At 41.0% G+C, this 21,738-nt stretch overlaps 1 protein-coding gene across 2 annotated transcripts; it reads left to right on the forward strand.

Annotated features, from left to right (window-relative positions):
* Positions 1-223: 223 nt before the first annotated feature.
* LOC144494903 (iron-sulfur cluster assembly 1 homolog, mitochondrial-like) lies at positions 224-21,237 on the forward strand. 2 transcript variants are annotated; one of them, XM_078214436.1, is made up of 4 exons: positions 224-342; positions 7,633-7,686; positions 9,304-9,409; positions 18,385-21,237. In XM_078214436.1, the coding sequence occupies exons 1-4, from the start codon at positions 259-261 to the stop codon at positions 18,531-18,533; spliced, it is 393 nt and encodes a 130-aa protein (XP_078070562.1). In that variant the 5' UTR covers positions 224-258; the 3' UTR covers positions 18,534-21,237. The 2 variants fall into 2 exon arrangements, with proteins under 2 accessions (XP_078070562.1, XP_078070563.1); XM_078214437.1 differs by lacking the exon at positions 7,633-7,686 and having other exon boundaries at positions 18,385-19,737.
* Positions 21,238-21,738: the final 501 nt, after the last annotated feature.

The raw sequence follows: 21,738 nt of genomic DNA on the forward strand, positions 1-21,738 counted from the left end.
GTTTGAAGCATTTCTGATTATTGTTAGCCATAGTTAAAATTCTGAACTAAATTCTATAAAGGATAACATTTATATGTTACTAACAGTTACTAACCCTCCTTATATAACTGTTGTTTTGATCCTGTAACCTTGACAAGACGGACACATCTTACCATGAAGCTCTCCCATTGGCTGCGATCTCCGTTGATTGTTATCGTCACCAATCAGATTACTTAATACTGCGGGTTGGGATGTCCCCCTTTCCTCTCTCTCCACAACATGTCCGGCTCCATATTGAGAGCCTCCATCAGAGCTGTCAGTGCCAGGAGGCGGCTGGTCCCCACCAGAGCAGCCCTTACTTTGGTAAGTGAGGCGGCCGCGGATTTTCAATCTCATCGCCGTAAACAAACTTGGTCCTGGGGCTTAACGGTTGTAGCTCGCGCCGGGGTCCCGGTAAAAGGGCTGTGGGCTCCCCCCTCCCCCCCCCGGGGGGTCCCGGTTAAAGGGCTGTGGGCCCCCCGGGGGGTCCCGGTTAAAGGGCTGTGGGCCCCCCTCCCCCCTGGGTGTCCCGGTTAGAGGGCTGTGGGCCCCCCTCCCCCCTGGGTGTCCCGGTTAGAGGGCTGTGGGGCCCCCCGGGGTCCCGGGCAGTGGGATGCAGTCCTGGTGGCTGTAGAGCTGTAGTTGTTTGTTTTTGTGCTCCCCCCTCCCACCACAAACTGCAACTCCGGCTGCTTGGAGAATCTTGTCTCTTCGTGTTAACTCTGCCAGCAGATTTCAAACTAACGGTTGTCCAATGAAATAACGTCACCCACGTTTTGCGAGTATTTGATTTCTAAAAAATACGCCACGGTTCGCATTTATATTAAATAATATTGTATCGTTCACTGTTCACATGTCTCTCCTTTTTCTCAAGCCCACATTCTAATAAAAACAGGAAATATTTAACAGATCAAGGCAGCATCAATTGTCAGGAAAACGGATAACGTTTAAGGTGGATTACCTTTCAGCAGAATTCTATGTCTGACCCTGAAAGTGAACTCTTCCCCAGTCACTTGCATCGATCCGCACGCTCAAATTCCCAATTTTCTGGTCTTACCTTTAATTAAGTGACCCTCCCCCACGGCCCGATCGTTGGCACTACCCCTCACCCCCCCCCCAATGTGTGTGTCTGTCTTCCTCCCCCACCCTGGTGGCCAGCCCCATTCGCTGGTCTCCCTTCCTCTGGCCCAGCTGGACTGCAAAGTGACAGCGGGACCCCCCACACCCACCAATCCTATTGGGCCCATCCCCTTGGGCAGTGGCAGGGGTCCAGGCTGGCACTGCCAAGGTGGCAATGCCCAAAGGCACCTCCTTCCTCCCCCCCCCGGACCCTCTGGGGGACCTCCATGGCCCTCCTTCACTACAGCAGGGTCAGGCCGCCAGCTCCCCGCAATGGGGCTGTTGTAAACCCTGCTGGAGTGAAACACTCCTGGCAGGGGTGGAGACGCTAGAAGCCTGGAGACTTCAGTCCTGGGCCTGCTAATTACATTTAAATTGTATTTAAATGATCACATAATATTTTATTCAGCTCCATGCCGATTTCTGGCGCTGAGTTGACGGTGCTGGAAATCCGGCGTCCGGAGATTTGCAGAGGCTGTAGCACCCAGCGGGAAGCCCGCTGAACGGCCTCCGCTCAAGTGTCCTGGCCCACTGCTTTTGCAGCGCAGTGGGCTGGGAGAATCGCCCCTTGTGTTTCTATTTCAGATTTCTGGTGCCCACGGTATTTTGCTTTCATTTAGGGCAAACATGAAACCAGGTTTCACCACCACTTCTTAAATTGCCCTCCCTGCCTTGCTCAGTAGGTTCCAGGTTCAAATTCAAGACTTGAGCACAAAAATCAAGACTGGGCATGTGGGAATACTGCATTGCCTTTTAGATAAGATGTTAAACTGATGTCCCAAGTGCCCCCTCAGATGGATTGTAAAAGATCCTCTTTCACTGTTTTAAAGAAGAACAGGGGAGTTATTCCCAGTGTCCTAGTCAGTTGAAAAATTGGTTGCCACATTTCCTATATTCCAACAGTGATTACACTTCAAAAATACTTATTTGGCTATAAAATGCATTGAGATGTTTCATGGTTATGAATGGTGCTAAGAAAGTCTCTTCTTTTCCAAAAACAAATACTGCCCCATCTCTGACCTCCCCTTTCTTCGTTCAAGTCCTCGAATGTTGTTGCCTCCAAAATCTGTGCTAATCTTTCTCTGAACTCTGTTTAATTCCTTGAATCAAGATTCACCTTGCCATTGTATCAAAACGACTATTATAAAAGTCATATGACATTCTAATTGGATGTTAACAAAGATAAACTATCCCTCGTTTTAAAATTATTTATTCATGGAATGCAGGCGTTGTTAGCAAGGCCAGCATTTATTGCCCATCCCTAATAGTGCTTAAACTGAGTAATTTCCTAGGCCATTCCAGAGGGCAGTTAAGAATCAACTCCATTGCTAGAGTCACATATCGGCCAGATTAGCTTAAGGACAGGAGATTTAATTCCCTTACGGACATTAGTGACTCAGGTTTTTTAAACAACAATTGGTAATTTTGTGATTATTATTACTGAGACTAGCTTTCAATTCCAGATTTGTTTAAATTAAAGCTCCACCAGCTGCCATGATGTGATTTGAATCCATGTCTCCAGAGCATGAGCCTCGGGACTACTCATCCAGTTACATTACCACTATGCCACTGTCTCCTTCTTGCCTTTTTCCACCTGCATAAAATTACCTGACTACAATTTTGCCTCGACCTAACAGTTGCTGAAATGCCTTTGGTACTTTCAGATTTGATTATTCCAGCGTATCCCTTGCTGGTTTTCTACATCCTACAAGCCTTTAACATCATTGATGGTGATTCTTTTGCTTTGATTAGCAAGATAAGAATAGAACCTGGTGGCTACATCCAGCTGTATGACAGTGGAGTCGTATTAGAAGAGAATGCTATGATCAACTATGCAGATGGGTTAATAAGGATGAGGAGGGATAGTTTACCTTTTGTCACAGAATGACTGATTTGTGACTTTGTCTTCAAACATGGAGTCCCAGGAAATATGGTCGTGAATTTGGGAGTTGACTACATATTCAAAGATTTTGGAGCGGGAAGGAAGTTTTGGAGGGGTGGTCATTTGCAGAGCCATTTGGTTCACAGAATTGTTACATCATAGGAGGAGGCCATTCAGGCCATCATGTGTTAACCGGCTCTCACAATGAGCATTATGACTTAGTGCCATCCCCCTGTGGTTTCCCCATAGCTCTGCGCATTGTTTCTTTTCAAATCATCATCTAATGCCCTCTTAACTGCCTTGATTGAATCTGCCTCCACCATAATTCCAGTTAGTGTGTTCCAGATCTGAACAACTCATGTTAAAAAAAAAAATTTCCCCACATCACATTTGCTTCTTTTGCAAATCATTTTAAACTCTCTCATTCTTGATTCTTTTACAAGTGGGAACAATTTCTCCCTATCTACTCTGTCCAGCCTTCACATGATTTTGAACATCTCTATCAAATTTCCTCTTAACCTTATCTCCAAAGAGAATTGTCCCAACCTTTCCAAATTTATCTTCATAATTGAAGTTTCTCATCCCTGGAGCCATTCTTGTAAGCCTCTTCTGCACACTCTGCAACGCTTTCAAATCCTTTCCAGTGTGGAGCCCAGAACTTTACAAGATACTCCACCTGAGGTCTAACTAGTGCCTTTTTTCAAGTTGAACATAACTTCCTCGCTCTTGTACTTTATGACCTTATTAATAAAACCCATGATATTATGTGCTTTATTAACAACTCTTTCCACCTGTCCTGCCACTTTCAATGATCTATGCACATATACACCCAGGTCCCTCTGTTGTTGCACCCCGTTAAGAAGTTCATCCCTTATTTTATATTGTCTCTCCATGTACTTCCTACCAAAATGCATCACCTCACTCTTCTCCATAGAATTTCTACAGTGCAGAAGGAGGCCATTCGGCCCATCAAGTCTGCACCGACCACAATCCCACCCAGGCCTTTTATTCCCGTAACTCCCCATATTTACCCTACTAATCCCCTGACACAGTCACTTTAGCATAGCCAATCAACCTAACCCGCACATCTTTGGACTGGGAGGAAAGCGGAGCACCCAGAGGAAATCCACATTGCACTTCATCCACCACCTAGCTGTCCACTCCACCAACTTGTCTATGTCCTGTCCTTTGAAGTTTTGCACTGTCCTCTTCGCAGTTTAAATCTTCCAAGTTTCATGTCATCTGCAAACTTTGGTCAAAGGCTGGTAGTGGGTAATACTGACAATATTGAAAGAGAGAGAACCGTTATCAATGCTTGTTGACAAAGGAGCCAGAAAGTTTTGGGAATAGAGCCGAGCAAACAGGAGGTGAGCCTTTATGGACAAGATGGGCTCAGGGAAGATAAGAGTGAAATGAAGGAGAAACTAGAGAAGGAAACCAGTTCAATGCTAGGGCAGGTGGAAGCCATCAAGCAAGTTTGGCCCAATGGATTAGGGAAAGGCAGGGAAGTGGCAGAGGTTACTGATTGGATTGCTCTGTCTTGGTGACAAAGAAATCCATTTGTTTCTTGTACATTGGAGGTGAGGTTGGGGGAGGGAGTTTAAGAAGATGGCAAGCAGTTGCGAAAAGAAGCCAGGTGTTATCTTGGTATTCCAGAATGATCCTGAGATAATTTTTGCAGTTGAGAGCAGGACCGAATAGATCGTTATGTAGTCCAGTCAGATCTGATGATTAACCACTAAGTTCTCCAGCACATCTATAGCAAGTCTGAATCCCTTGAGCCTGAGTGCGAAGCTGAGAGAAGAACCAGGGTTAGACAGAGTAATGAGATTGAATGGTTGGGCAGAATGGTAGCTGCATAAATGACATAGTGAACCAAGGCCCTAGGCTAAGTTGCTGAGAATTTGAGAATGCAGTTCTAGGTGAAATTGGGCCGGGGGGGTGGGGTGTGGAGGAGAGGTTTTTTTCGAGGGAGGATACAAAAGGAAGTAGGGGGAAGATGATTTTGGTGGGACTAAACTAGAGACTACCTTACTTGTGATTGATACTATGATAGGGGTAATGAAGTCACATGAAATGGCATGGTCAAGTCGGTGACGATCAATGAGCTAGGGAGTGAACATCTGGGTAAAGGAGGAATAGGAGGGCCATGGGAATGAAATGCTCATATAAATTCATGCTTTCATTGAATAAATTCATACTTTTGTTGAATAAACAGCAATAATAAAACATTAAATCTGTTACCACCTGAGTGAATCTCTTTGTGCAATGTTATGCATTCTATTACTTCTGTAATAAACTACCCCTGTGGCTTCATCTGAGCCGGAGGCAGCCTGCTTGGTCTCCTGTTCTGACATGAGCTGCCCATGATGGATATCCTCTGGATTTTGAAACCAGTGAGGACCCTTCAAAGGCAGCCTTACTTGTACCTGTGCAGGAGCACAGGCATATGAGTCTGAAATCAAATGTAAAAGGAAAGCAATAGATGAAATAAGAGGGGACATTTATACTAAATGATAAAATTTGAAAAAAGCTGAACTGAGGGGTTAGGAAGTTCATAGAAACTTTTACAAGGGTACAGAGCATAAAAGACAAGTGATGATGCTAATCCTATCTAAATCACCAGTTTGGCTACACTTAACTCTGTCCAGTTATTTAGGAAGGATATTAAAGGAAGCAAGGTAACTGCTGTTCAAGACATTATCTGAAGGCCAGGCATGAAAACATATAACCAGAGCTCAGTACTTTAAAATGAGTGGGTTGCAGTGAAGTAAGCAACTGCTGCTGAAATACTGCATTTGCAAAATAGACGGCGGACACCATTTCATGGGCTTTATTGCTAATCCATGCTGTAGTCAGATTAGGTTGAGTGCAGTCATGCATCTTGTGGTCATTTGGGATGGGATGCTGCTTGTGTTGATGTCTTGGTATCTGCCATCTACCTAGAAGGTGCTCCAATTCATGCTTGTTAATTGTCTAATGACTGGCTAGTGACAAATGTCTTTCCCCATGGAAAGGCTCATTAGCCTCTCTGTGGTTGAAATGGCTGCAAAATGACAGCCCCAATGATGGGAGTTGCAAATTCAGTTATCCCTCTTTGATAAACTCGGTAATCTGAAAATAGTCAAGTCTTCAGTATTCCAGGAACTTTTTATTGATTTGATTAGAAGAATGTGAAGTTTCGACTAGTCATTAGAGGCTTAAACTCTTTCTACTCAAGGCTAAAATAAATCTGCAAACCAATGATCATACATGGGTCTAGACAAGCTTTGGGAAGCATATAGTGCTCTCTGCTGGTAAACTGCAGTTTTAGCTATTCGAACTCCATTGGTACTCCTGACTGGCGAGTGGGTCCTTTATCATTGGTTCTGGCAACCAATGCCTTAGATCTCTGGTCTTGGATAAGTGGTATGTCCCCAAGTGTATATTCATTATCAGCAGCAGTTACAACTTATATTTAATGTAATACAAATGCCCAGGCTCTTCATAGAAACATTATAAAACAAGGTATGACACCAAGCCATGTAAGGACATATAGATCAGGTGACCAAAACCTTGGTCAAAATATGAGGCTTTAAGGTGTGTCTTACAGGGGAAAAGTAAGGCAGAGAGAGATGTATGGAGAGTATTCCAGAGCTTGTGACCTAGGAGACTGAAGGCATGGCTACCAATGGTGGAGAAATTAAAGTCAGGAATGCACGCAAGGCCAGAATTAATGGAGCGCAGATATCTTGGAGGATTGTGGGGCTGAAGGAGATTATTGTGAATAGGAAGAGATAAGGCCATGAAGGAATTTGAAGGATGAGAATTTTAGAATCAAGATTTTGATCGACATTGATTTCTGGTTAAGCATTGAGTACAACAGTGATTGTGGGGCATGTCTTGGTGCAATTTATGACATGGACAGCAGAATTTTGGATGACCTCAAGTTTATGGAGGTCCCAATGTGAGAGACCATCTAGCAAATATAAATTCGTAAAACTGTTTTTAGTACATTCATTTGACTCTTAAATATGGTGATAGATTTCCACGCATGTCAAATACCCAGCACAATAATAAAACTTGCCTCCTCTTTAAAGGGATGTTGTGTTTATATCCCATGAATCTATAGCATTTTCAAACTAAGATAATGATTACACCTTTTAAGTGCGCTTTGGATTGGAAGAAAATAGATAACTTCAATTGTGGGAACTAGGTGGGTGTTTGTTAGAAAGTAGCCGTAGTCTCCACTTTCACATGAGGAAATGTCATGATGTGGAGATGCCAGCGTTGGACTGGGGTAAACGCAGTAAGAAGTCTCACAACACCAGGTTAAAGTCCAACAGGTTTATTTGGTAGCAAAAGCCACTAGCTTTCGGAGCGCTTGTTGCTCCTTTGTCGGGTGAGTCAAGCGCTCCGAAAGCTAGTGGCTTTTGCTACCAAATAAACCTGTTGGACTTTAACCTGGTGTTGTGAGACTTCTTACATGAGGAAATGTGACAGTGTTCCTAAATTTTCTGACAAGAAATCAAGTTCAGTATTATAATTTTGATAGATTCTTAAATTATGTGGGCGTCACTTTAAAATTGAAACCATTGTTAAACATGTAAACTTGTTTTTTTCTCCTTATCTAGACTCCTTTAGCTGTTAATAAAATTAAACAGCTGCTTCAGGAAAAGCCTGAATATGTAAGTATCACCAGGAAAAGATGGGCAATATTTCAAAAACAAAAATGAGTTTTTTTTAAAGAAAGCTTTTATTTGCAGCACATACAGATATAGTGATGCTATTTATATTGTGTAAAATTTATTTTAACTTTCCTTTTGATAGCAGCTTGTACATTGATGTACTTGTCACGGATTTTCAACTTATGTTAGCATTCTCCTTTGAGAAAACCCTGGCTTTTATTCAGATTATTGGGCTGAATACACAATATAAATGTTACAACTTTCACTGAATTAAAAGCTATTTTAGTTAGTATATACCTTTTTATTCATTCATCTGATGTGAGCTTTGCTAGAAAGGCCTTCAATTGTTGCCCATCACTAATTTCCAGTGGGAAGGTAATGGTGAGCCACTACCTTAATGCTGCAGTCCACGTAGGGCAGGTACATCTCCAACGTGGTTAGGAAAGAAGTTCCTGATTTTTGACGCAGCACCAGTGAAGGAATGGCGATACAGTTTCAAGTCAGGATTTGTGACTTGTAGGGGAACTTGCAGGTGATGGTATTTCTATGCATCTCCTGCCCTTGTTCTTATTGGTGGTAGAAGTCAGAGGTTTGGAAGGCACTGTTAAAGAAGGCTTGGTGATTGCTGCGGTGCATCTTGTCGATGGTGTACACTGCTGCCACTTGTCTTCTGGTCATAGAAGGGGTGGATGTTTAAGGCTCCTGAACCAAGTGGTTTGTCCTGGATGGTATTGGGTTTCTTTAATTGTTGTTGGAGCACTCATCCAGGCATGTGGAGGATATTCCATCATACTCCGAAGTTGTGCCTTTTAGATTTCAGTGACTTAATTGCAGTGTCGATGTAAACCTATTTGTGACACTAATAAACTTAGATAGTGGACAGATCTTGGAGTTAAATTACTTGCTGTTGAATTCCTAGTCTCTGATCTTGTCTTGTAGCCATATTTACATGGTTGATAAATTTCTGGGCAATGGTAACCCCAGAATGTTTATGATGGGAGTGTCAGTGATGGTAATGCAGTTGAAAGTCAGGGGGAGGTGGTTAAATGATCTCTTATTTGAGGAATGGTCATCGCTGGGCACCTGTGTGGCATGAAAATTATTTGCCACTTATGAGCTCAAGCCTGAATGTTGTCTGGGTCTTGCTGCAAGTGAGCATGGCCTGCTAGTATCTGAGGAGTTGAAAATGGCACTGAGCACTTTACAATCTTCAGGGAACATCCCCATTTCTGATCTTATGGTCAATGGAAGGTTGTTAACAAAGAAGCTAAAGCTGGCTTGACCTCAGTCACTACTCTGAGGAACTCCTGTGGCAATGTCCTGGGGCTGAGATGTTTGGCCTCCAACAAGAAGTGTGTTCTGAATATAAATAACTATTTTAAGTTTTTTTTTGGTGGGAAATAAAACTAAAACCGTGAAATTAGCCCTGGCCTTTACTGAAATGTAAGCTTTTCGATATCCATAATGTTTACAGTGCTGGGCATGATTGATTCAAAGAGTAAAGTACTTTGTAGCGTATCTATATTAATCTTAAAATGGTTTAAATATTTCTTGGACAGTAAAATATAATTAAGGAAGTGCACAACTTTTTAAAAACAAAATGTAATTCTCTGATAGATTGGATTGAAGATCGGAGTTCGAACTAGAGGATGCAATGGTCTGTCTTATACTTTAGAATACACAAAGGAGAAAAGAGAATCAGACGAAGAAGTAATCCAGGACGGTAAGTATACTCGTTATATGCACACACTATAGGTGTTTCCTATCAGTTTCTGTGCTGTATTCTAAATAATTGCTGTATATTGTAAATACTGAAGCATCTAGTCCAGACCTTAATCTGCATCATATTTCCTCACACTTTAAGGGTTTACCAAAAATATTGTTGTAGAACCTCAAGTGACCTATTGCAAACTGCAACTTTCCTGCAGTACATAGCCTATTTGGATGCTTAAAAATGAGTATGCAAAATGAAATAAAACTCAAAATAGAACATGTTTCACACTGACATCAACACAAAGCCCGCTGTGGCAACTATTCAGACTCAATGGCTGATTTTTGCTGTGTTAGTCAGATGTAATGTTAATGGGGTTCACAGGATCATAAGATAAACATGGAAGCAGAAAATCCTTTTGGCTCATTTAATGCTGTCCTTTAGAATATTAATTCTACTGTCTTCCAATTTCCAAATCTGTTTCTTAAATGAGTCCCATATCTTGATCTCAACTATTCTTGTATTCTAACTGCTGATTGTCCACTGTGTAAGGAAATACTTACTTGACAGCTTTTGTAAATTTGCCTGTCACAGCCTTTTGTTCAGTTGCACAGTTTTATCTGAAACATAGCCTTAGGTTTACTTTCTTTATCTTGTTGGACATTTTTGTTTATTCTAGTTGCCCTGTAGGCATTAAAAGCCAAACAAATATGACTGGAATCATTCAAAAGCAAAATACTGTGGCTGTTAGAAATTTGAAATAAAAACATAAAATGCTGGAAAAACTCAGCAGAGTTAATGTTTCAGGTCAATGACCTTTCAGAATGTGAGGAGCTATATAGTCTATACAAGCTCCTATTTCTTATGTTCAACAAGTGGGAAGCTTTGTCCTGGATAATGTTGAGCTTGTTGTTGAAGCTGCGCTCATCGAACAATGGGGGAATATTCTATCACATTCATAACCTTTGCCCTATAGATGCTGCACAGAGTTTGGGGAGTCAGGGAGTTTATTGCCACAAATTCTCGCCTGCTGTTCTAACCACCTTAATTATATGGCTGCTTAAGTTTCTGGTTGATGTGACCCTTTGGAAGAAGTCACACGGATCTGAAATGTTTTGTTTCTCCACAGATGCTGTCAGGCCTACTGATTCTTTCCAGTACTTTCTGTTTTTATTTGAGATTTCCAGCATCTGCAGTATTTTGCTTTTATTTTAGGATCAGAGGCCTTTTGATACTTTTCTTGCTTCTGTTGCCTTTGCTGTTTGGGGGCCAGGCTGATGGAAATGGGAGATTGGATAAGGCAATGATCAATCCAGCAGTCATGTACCTGTCATGGCGTGGGGGATTTGCTGATCTTTACGAACCTTTGCTTGAAAGATGACTAGAGTCATGGAGATTTACAGCATGGAAACAGGCTGTTTGGCCCAACTTGTCCATGCTGCCCCTTTTTAACCACTAAGCTAGTCCCAATTGCCTGTGTTTGACCAATATCCCTCTATACCCATCTTACCCATGTAACTGTCTAAATGCTTTTTAAAAGACAAAATTGTACTCGCCTCTACTACTACCTCTGGCAGCTTGTTCCTGACACTCTCCACCCTCTATGTGAAAAAATTGCCCCTCCTGGACCCTTTTGTATCTCTCCCCTCTCACCTTAACCTATGCCCTCTAGTTTTAGACTCCCGTACCTTTGGGAAAAGATATTGACTATCTAGCTGATCTATGCCCCTCATTATTTTATAGACCTCTATAAGATCACCCCTCAGCATTCTATGCTCCAAGGGAAAAAAGTTCCAGACTATCCAGCCTCTCCTTATAACTCAAACCATCAAGTCCCAGTAGCATCCTAGTGAATCTTTTCTGCACTCTTTCTATTTTAATAATATCCTTTCTATAATACAGTCGACCAGGACTGTACACAGTTTTCCAAATGTGGCCTTAACTAATGTCTTGTACAACTTCAAGACATCCCAACTCCTGTATTCAATGTTCTGACCAATGAAACCAAACATGCCGAATGCCGCCTTCATCCCTCTGACCACCTGTGATTCCACTTTTAAGGAGCTATGAACCTGTACCCCTAGATCTCTTTGTTTTATAACTCTCCCCAATGCCCTACCATTAACTGAGTAAGTCCTGCCCTGGTTCGATCTACCAAAATGCATCAGCTCGCATTTATCTAAATCTGCCATTCGTCATCCCACTGACCCAATTGATAAAGATCCTGTTGCAATCCGCAATAACCTTCTTCACTGTGCTACCAATCTTGGTGTCATCTGCAAACTTACTAACCATGCCTCTTAAATTCTCATTCAAATCATTAATATAAATGACAAATAACAGTGGACCCAGCACCGATCCCTGAGGCACACCGCTAGTCACAGGCCTCCAGTTTGAAAAACAATCATCTACAACCACCCTCTTGTCTTCTGTCATCAAGCCAATTTTGTATCCATTTGGCTACCTCACCCTGGATCCTGTGAGATTTAACCTTATGCCACAACCTACCATGTGGTACCTTGACAAAGGCCTTGCTAAAGTCCATGTAGGCAACATCAACTGCACTGCCTTCATCGACCTTCTTGATTACCCCTTCAAAAAACTCAATCAAATTTTCCACTCACAAAGCCATGCTGACTGTCCCTAATCAGTCCTTGCATCTCTAAATGCCTGTAGATCCTGTCTCTAAGAATACCTTCTAACAACTTTCAGATGTGAGGCTCACTGGCCTGTAGTTCCCAGGCTTTTTCCTGCAGCCCTTTTTAAACAAAGGCACAACATTTGCCACCCTCCAATCTTCAGGCATCTCACCCTGTGGCTGTCGATGATTCAAATATCTCTGCTAATGGACCTGCAATTTTCTCTCTAGCCTCCCACGACACCCTGGGATACACTTCATCAGGTCCCAGGGATTTATCTACCTTGATGCGCTTTAAGACTTCCAGCACCTTCTCCTCTGTTATATGTACACTCAAGACATCACGATTTATTTCCCCAAGTTCCCTAACATCCACGCTTTTCTCAACAGGAAATATTCATTTAGGATCTTATCCATATCTTGTGGATCTTGATGACCTTGTTGATCCTTAAGAGGCCCTACTCGCTTCCTAGTTACTCCTTTGCCCTTTATGTATTTGTAGAAGCTCTTTGGATTCTCCTTTGCCTTATCTGCCAAAGCAATCTCCCCTTTTTGCCCTCCTAATTTCTCTCTTAACTCTATTCCTACAACTCTATACTTGATCCCAGCTGCCTATGCTTGTCATATGCTTCTTCTTCTTCTTGACCAGGGCTTCAATCTCCCGAATCATCCAGTGTTCCCTACCTCTACCAGACTTGCCCTTCACTCTAAGAGGAATGTGAGACTAGTTGGGCACGTACCAGTGTTTGGACCTTGAGTGTTGCCATGAGGTCTTCTGCTGATCTCGCTGGTGGATCAGAGTGTTGGTTATAAGGTCATGTTGTAAACATTTCTTGAGGAGGAGGACTCTGTTAGAGTTTGCTACCCCTACACCTTGCCCATCATGCTGTTCTGGAGATGTGACCTTCCTAAATCCTCTGGTGTTAGAACCTCTGAGGCGGGTCTGTTTGTCACCTACTGAGACTCAAGCTTGGGAATATGTTGTCTCGAGTGTAGGAATGTTTGTGTTGATGGTGGCACGCTGATTCCCTGTTAATTAGCTGGGCAATGAGGCCTTTCCAGCAAAAGATGAATCCAATGCCTTGTTCCTTCAGTGACCTTTGCCTGCAGGTTGCAAGTCTCTTCAGGTGAAAATGTTGATGTCAAAATGCCTGAGTGCCTGAGCTATGATGATGGTATGGCACTCGGGTCTGTCACTGTTGGAGTTGTCCATGAAGGTCCTGCCATTCCAGATCTCAATTTTATTTGAATGGAAGATCCCTGCATGTGTTGTTGGATGCCCATTATCAGATGGTCTATCTTCTCCATTTTCCTCACTGCAGTATTGTACCTCATATCCAGTAAATTGTCCACAGATGTTGAGATAATCTACAGAACAGGTGGGAAACTGTTAAATCCAAAGCAAAGCCATTCTGATCTCAAGTCATAAAGATTTAGTATATAGATGGCACTTCTGTGCGTGCTCACTCGCAACTAAGCTCCAGTCACTGTTGACTCCTATGAAGCATATTAGAAAACAGACTTTTCACTGAACACCTAAAAAACTAGGGTCCTGTTCCAACGAATTTGCACAGCAAAACGTCTCCTCTCGGCGATAAGATCAATGACTAGATCCTGGAAAATGTAGACCATATTCTGTATCTCTCGAAGGCCATCATAAATTATGAAATTCATCTTCGTCCTCACTAAGCCAGCTTTGCCTTCAATTGATTGAGGAAATGAATATTTGAGGACCAGGATCTCAAATCTTGGACTACGGTCATGATTTAAAGCCATGAGCAGTAGTGATCCTTGTGCTCCTATATATTTCAGACTTGGACTACATACACTAGCTCTGGAGAAGTAGCACCAACATTACCTTCAGAAGATCCTTCAAATCTGGTAGCAATAAAGGTGGTTAAACAATATAAGCATTCTCTCCCAAGCCAACTTGTCTACCATTGAAGTGCTAATCACTCAAAACCAGCTGTGCTAGACAGGATATGCCGCTCCTTTGCCTGACACCAGGCTCCTGAAGAACTGCTCTATTTGGGACTCGGACACAACATAAAGTTTCCAGGACATCAGAAATGCTTTAAGGATGTCCTCAAAGCTTCCCTAAAGACATTAAAAATACCCATCGACTCGCAAGATCTTGGCTTGTGACTGACCAAAATGGAGGGGGTTCTTTTGGGAAAGCACCACAAACGTCCAAACAACCTAACTACCTGATGCTTCAAGCACCACCTGCCACACGTGGCAGACCTGATCAGCCATCTCAGAGCTCAAGTGGAAACAAGTCATGCTTGACCCCAAGAGACTGTCTAAGAAGATTGTGATCCATATACTTGCATGGAGCCCATTCTTTGTTTACTAGGCTCGCTCTCCATTGCTCCATGGTGTGAAATTGCAGCTATATATAAATGTCTATTAATTAATAAATTAGTTATCCACTTCATGACAAAATCAGCATTTTAAAATCTTCATAATAAAGTTGCATCTATTAAATCATTGCATTATATAACTTTCTTGTATACTTGCAAACACTCAATGAAATATGATCCAAAGTAAATTAACACTTAACAGTTGAATTTGTTTACTTCAACTAATTTTAACACTGATGGCAGTAATTAGGTAAACCTATAAAATTTTTGTCCTTGTGATTTCAGTGCTTGCCAGATACTTTACCTTTTAGCATAAAGGATTGCTTATGCACCCAAGCCCTTATGCCCCAAATTAACAATGTCAATTATTTATTTTGGAACAATAACTGACATCGGAGTACTGACTGACTCTACATCTTGGGCTATAAATATAAATTGGGTTCACTGAGGAATTTAGCAGAAGCAAAAATTTAACAGCTTTTATAAAGATTAATTACATTGACTCATTAATCTTATAAAACTTGTTAATATCAAGCATATTGGAATTAACAATTCAAACTAATGGCATGGTGAAAGCTTTATATACATAAAATCAGATACTCATGCTGTGTTTGACTATCCATGGCTTAGTTTCATGGTGAAGCAGAAGTTCTCTGAGGAAACCCTGATGCAGAACATTAGTTATTCTTTCACTGTTTAGAAGTCTGAACCATACAATTAAATAAAGTTGTTAATTCAAAATAAGCTTAAAAATATGTACAAGGCTCCACAAATTTTCTTTTTGTATTTAACCTGTAATGTAGCTTTCGTAGAGCTTCTCCTCTCTCATCTTGGATTTTCAGTCAAGGACATCCTGATGGGATAGCTGCAAAGACTGTGGACAGATAGTAGTTATTAATGGTCTGCTGATCAACATAATTCTTGGATGAAGTTTATTTCTATTGCTCATCTAGTCCACCTAGGCACTAAATTTAAAGAACAGAACCTCCAAGGTTATAATCTCTGGATTATTACCTGAACCACATACAAATTCACAGAGTACATAAAATTAGAGCGATGAATACGTGGCTCAAAGACTGGTGTGGGAGAAGTGGGTATCGGTTTGTGGGACATTGGCATCAGTACTGGGGAAAGTGGATGCTGTACCATTGGGACGGCCTACATCTGAACCATGCTGGGACCAGTGTTCTTGTGGTCTGAATAACTAGAGAAGTAGAGAGGACTTTAAAGAGTGGGGGTGAAGTTTCAGTTGCGTGGAAAATTGCAAAGTCAAAATTAAAAGTAGGAGTGCAGGTTAGTGATCAGTCTGAGTGTTATGGTTCAGGTCAGAAACTCAAGTGTTTTATGGAACCTGCCTGGATCATAAATTTTGCACCTTGAATTTGGCTAAGATAGGCATGATATGTTTCACCTCGGGTATGATTCAAATGACCCACAAGGGAGCTTTTATCAAATAAAGTTTATTTAAGAATATAGTTAACATGTATGGAAAGAAAATTGGCAATAACTTTTATCAATTACAACAAAACCAAAACAACCATGATAATGTATAACCCTTAACAAATATATCTAGGATGTTCCAATCAAACAAAACTCCCTGTAAACAAAAAACCCTTTTCACAGGTTTAACATAGCAAAAACTGCTCACGAGTCCTTTGGTTGGTTAATTGAAATCCTGACTTCTCGGCTTATAACTTCTAGTAGCCCTCTGGATACCCTCAGAACAACTTCCCAGATCACCAGGGAGAGACTCAAGCCACTAACAGCAAATTCTCTACTCCAGAAAGGCAAGAAGCCTTGTTTTCAGCTAACCAGCAGAATTTCCAAAACCAAGGAGAGAGAAAGAGATACTGCTTTCAGGCTGATGTCCACACCCTTCTAAACCCCAACAGCAGCCAAACCGAAAATGAAACCTTAAATTCACTAGCAAGAAAAGAGCTGTCCAGGATACATGACCTTCCTCCTAGCGATGCAGGAACAATAAAACCTTAGACAACTTGGCAACACTGAGAGCTGCAGAGAATATGATTTTTTTTTAAATCTCAAAGGTACACTAACATTAGTGTCAACAGAAAACATATGAACATTATATTACAGCAAGGACTCATACAAGAGCCCTAACTAGGAGAGGAGAGTTCCAAGGATAGAAGGTTTTAAAAAATCAGGGGTATATGAGGGAGCGGTGGCACAGGATAGTGAGGGGGAATTTGACTGTCATAGTGTGATAGGCTGGGGACAGAAAACATAAACAAAAATATACATGTAGCAAATTCAGAATTGTAACCTACTGTTTAAAAAAAAAATCAAAGCTAAATGTACTTGTTGCAAATGCTTCCTGCATTTAGATAGAGACAGGTGAATTGATAGCACAGATTGCAACATAAGAATATGATGTATTAGCTACTGCACAAACATGGTTGCAGGGTCACCTGGACAGGATGCTCAACATTCCAGGGTATACAATGATCCAAAAGAACAGGCCAAAAGGGAAAGGAGGTGGGGTAGCATTGTTCATTAAGGGAAGTTTCGGAGCAGTGCTGAGTCGTGATGTAAAGACAGTGGATAGTGATGTAGAATTGGTTTGGGTTGAAATCATGAGTAGCAGGGGAAGAAAGACTAGGTTGGGAGTAGCCTATAGATCCCCAAAATGTAACGCCTCAAGAACATAAATGGGGAAGTTTCAAGGGCATGTTCGAAGGAAACTGCAATGATGGGAGATTTTAATCTGCACAGTAATTGAACAAGCCAAAGCAACAAAGATAGCAGAGAAGAATTTGTGGAGTTCATAGGGATTTTTTTGAAAAGCTGTACATTGTGAAGGCTAGCTGGGACGGGCTATTTTAGATTTGGTTTTGTGTAGTGAAGAAGGATCAATAAGGGATCATGTGGTTAAGGATCCCCTAGGGGTAGTGACCTCAATAGGGTAGAATCCCAGATAGAATTTGAGGGTGAACGCCATAGGTCCATAACCAGTGTCTTCAAATTAAATAAGGGCAATTATAATGGTATGAGGGAGACATTGTCTAAGGTGAACTGGGTAAACAAGCTAAGATACAGGTCAGCAGATGAGCTGTGGCAGATATTCAAACAACTGGTTCAAAATGCTCAGCTGGATCCCAATCAAAGAGGGATTCCACGAGAAATTCATGGTTAACACAGGAGGTCAAAGACAATGTTAAATTGAAAATCAGAATATATACAAAGGGGCAAGCGATAGTAGACCAGAGGACTGGGAAGTTTAGGATCCAGCAGCAAAAGACTTCATAAGGGAGAAAATTAATTTTGAGAGAGAACTTACATGCAGTATAAAAAATAGGCAGGAAGTGGGCAGCTAAGGTAAATGTGGGACCTCTACTGAACGAGACGGGTGAATTGATAACAGCAGACAAAGAAATAACGGCTATGCTAAATAAATTTTTTGCATCAGTCTTCACCGTAGAAGATATTGCAAATATTCCTACGTTATCAGAGGATTTGTTACATTGTTGCTCGCAATGCTCCTTCATGTTCACCTCCTCACATGGCAGTTGCAATCCACCTCACAAAATGCCCTCCTCCAGCCACTGCTCCTCAGCTTATCTTGGATAACTTCATGTTATCATTCATCAAAGGTCACTCTACAGAAGGAACAGGCAATCGGAGTCCTTTTCTCGATCAAAGTCTCTGATTTGTGTCCCTTAGAATATTTCCTGGACTCCTGAATGACCTGGCAAGGTTTTCCAGCTTACTGCAGCTCCAGGGCTGGATGAAAAGCTTCTACAAGCTGTAGTTTTCCCATCCGAATTTAGGTGTTATTGATACGAGTATGCAACCTGACATTGCATTTTTGGAAGATGTCAAGGGGCATCATGCAAATGAGAACTAGGAGGGGGTCAAGGATAGATCCTTTGAAGATTCCAGAGATAATGATGAACGATGTTGTATAAAGAGGAATGCCTATTTGCTGTTTTTCCCATGGTGATAAGGCTTTTCATTTTCTCTTACAGGTGTTCGAATATTCATTGAAAAGAAGGCACAGTTGACACTTTTAGGAACAGAAATGGACTATACTGAAGATAAGCTCGCTAGTGAATTTGTATTCCACAATCCTAACATCAAAGGAACCTGTGGCTGTGGAGAAAGTTTTCACGTTTAACTGAAGCCACCAGTGTAAAATGAACACTAATATGGGCTTTGTGGTGTTGAGGCACTGACATTTCATTTTGGCCATTGAGTGTAGCTGAATCTTGTTTTAATGAGTTTTGAAGGGGAAAGCAAGTGAAAATGCATCTCTGGTATTTTGGCACTAACAATACATTTTTCTCCTGGTGGAGAGTTTTGCACAAGAGGTTATGGTGCTTTCATTTATTTCTGTTCAATCGTGATATAATGGATAATGTCAAATCTGTGTAACTGAAATGTTAGCTGGTAAGATGAATAAATTTGCGTCTGGTTCAGATAAATACAACCTCCCTTTCTCATCAAAAGAGAAAGAAGTTATTGGATTTGATTTCCTCAAATCTCCTGTACTCTTGTTTCTGCTAATATATTTATGGCCAATACAAACTGTGCCAAAAACAATTTTTTTTAAACATAAAACGCTTGCTTCAGCCTTTTTTATTATTTTATTTTTTCCAAATACAAAGCTATTAACAGGGTAAAACTGGCATTTTTTTGTTCATTCTTCACAATCTATTTTTCACAGCAGTTTTACTTTAATTAAAAATCAGTTCCTTTTGAAAGCTTTGCGACAAAAAACCCAGAGATGATTGTTGGGTGCCAGTGATCATCTTATCCACTGCCAACTACTACGGGTGCAAAGTAAAAGTAAGGATGAATATGGAAGTTCAATGAATTGGAATATCTACATTTTACATAATAGGATGTCACCGACAAAATCAGATGCAAAATTCTTTTTCAGATTAATTAAACTAGAAAATATCATTGTGAGAAATATGAATGATATGGTAAGATTACATTTGTATCTACTCGTTTAGAAGAGTAAGAGATAACTTGATTGAAACCTTTTAGATCAGAGGGGTATTGCCAAGGTGGATGTGGAGAGGACATTTCCTCTTATGGGAGAATCTAGAACTAAGGGGTCGCTGTTTAAAAATAAAGGGTTGTTCGTTTAAGACAGAGATGAGCTTTTGACAAGGTCCCAAATGGGAGACTGACTGAGAAGGTTAAAGCACACATGAAGTTCAGGAAAATTTGGTGAGATGGATCACAAACTGGCTGAGTAATAGGACTCAAAGGATATGGTACAAGGCTGAACGAGTAACTGCATGCCGGTGTCCAAAGGTTCAGAACTGGAACCTTTATTGTTTGTTATATACATAAACGATATCAATGAAAATGTGGGGGGGATTATAAGCAGGTTTGTGGACAACAAGATTAGTAGGGTAGTTAATTGTGAAGAAGATGGTTGTGGGTTACAGGAAGATATAGGTGGGTTGGTCAGAAGGGCAGAGCAGTAGCAGATGATATTTAACCCTAATAAGTGTGGGGTGATGCATTTCGGAAGAAGAAACAAGACGATGGAGTATATAATTAATGCAGGACACTGGGAAGCTTAGAAGAACAAAGGGATCTTGGGGTAATTATTCACATCTCTTAAGTCAGTAAAGCACGTGAATAGGATAGTTAAGGCATTTGGGACACTTGCTTTCATCATTTGTGGTATAGAGTATAAGAGCAAGGAGGTAATGTTGTGGAGTTGTACAGAGCATTGGCTAGCTCGCAGCTGGAGTACTGTGCTCTGGTCTTGTCACTATATAGGAAGGACGTGATAGCACTAAAGGGAGCACAGAGGAGGTTCACCAGAATGTTGTATGGGATGGAGCATTTGAGCTATAAGGAGAGACTAGATAGGCTTGGATTGTTTTCTTTAGAGCAGTGAAAGCTAAAGGGGAGGGGAGGGGGGGGGGTGGAGAGACACATGATTGAGATGCATAAGGTTATGAGGGGTATGGACAGGGTGAGTAGGGAGCAGCTTGGTTGAGGGGTCAATCACAAGGGGGCATAGTTTTAGGGTAAGGGGTAGGAGGTTGAGGCGATATGAGAAAAAAACATTTTTACTCGGGTTGTGGGAATCTGGAACGCACTGCCTTGGAAGGCAGTCGAGGCCAGAAACCTTACAACCTTTAAAAAAAAATTTGGATGAGCACTTGAAATATAATACTCAGGGATATGGGACAAGTGCAGGAAAATGGAATCAGTGTGCCTTTAGTGGTAGATATTGTCGGTGCACACCTGATGGGCCTTTTCTGCACTGTATGACTCAGAAATATTTTCTTGAGGGTCATGAGTCTCTGGAAATCTCTTCCTCAAAAGGCAATGGAAGCAAAGTCCTTGAATATTTTTAAGGCAAAGTTAGATAGATTCTTGATTAACAAGGGGGTGAAAGGTATGGAGTAAGCAGGAATGTGGGGTTGAAGTCACAATCAGATCAGTTATGAATTTATTGAATGGCGGAGCAGGCTCGAGGTACCTCAAGGCCTGCTCCTGTTCCTAATTTATATGTTCCTAAGCTTTTTAGTGATTATACTTCATGATTGGACAGATCTTGAAACTTTGTGACAGAAATTCACATGTTGTGCTCTGTCCCATTAAAGGGATATAAATGTTCGGGCTTTGAAATGTAATCTGTTTACCATACATCAAGAATTAGTATCAAAAGTTATTGAATTCTTGATGGTATACAGCTCTTATTTTTTGTATGGTTCCAGTGCAGCTATAGAATGTGTATATGAACTAATTTGGAGATACTTCCTGTAGTTCTTGATTTTATTTTATCTCCATTAAATATTTTAAAAAGTTTCTAATAGAAATTAAATTAAAAGTGTATTTTAAATGGTCACAGTTTTAATAATTTGGTAACTTTGCACATTGTAATTCAGAAATTTCAACTCTATTAGATTTTGTTGTCGACTGATTGTGCTGACATAGGTTGCCATCTTGGGTTTCTTAAAACAAAGGTTGTATTTATCTATTAAATTAAAGTCTAATAGATGTGTGCAAGTGGCATCTCACAAGTTTAGTGATGATCTGACTGGCTTAAGAGGAAGTAGAAATGGTTAACTTGATACACCAAAACAAATCTGCCAGTAGTTTAGATTAAACATGATAAATGTGAACCCACATCATGGAACTCATCAATATTTAGCTTTAAGATTCTCCTAACACCTGGCCAGTGTTATCTCGATTGCTGATGCTGTGAAATTTGCCCCATTTACATTGCAGGACTGATTCCATAACATTGGGTGAAATATAAACTAGGTATGAAAGCTATGCATGTGATTTTCATTTCTGGCACCTGGACCTTTCCCAATGGTCATTTAATACTGCAGTACATGCAC

Source organism: Mustelus asterias, chromosome 6, assembly GCF_964213995.1.
Source record: "Mustelus asterias chromosome 6, sMusAst1.hap1.1, whole genome shotgun sequence".
In the NCBI taxonomy this organism is placed as follows: domain Eukaryota; kingdom Metazoa; phylum Chordata; class Chondrichthyes; order Carcharhiniformes; family Triakidae; genus Mustelus; species Mustelus asterias.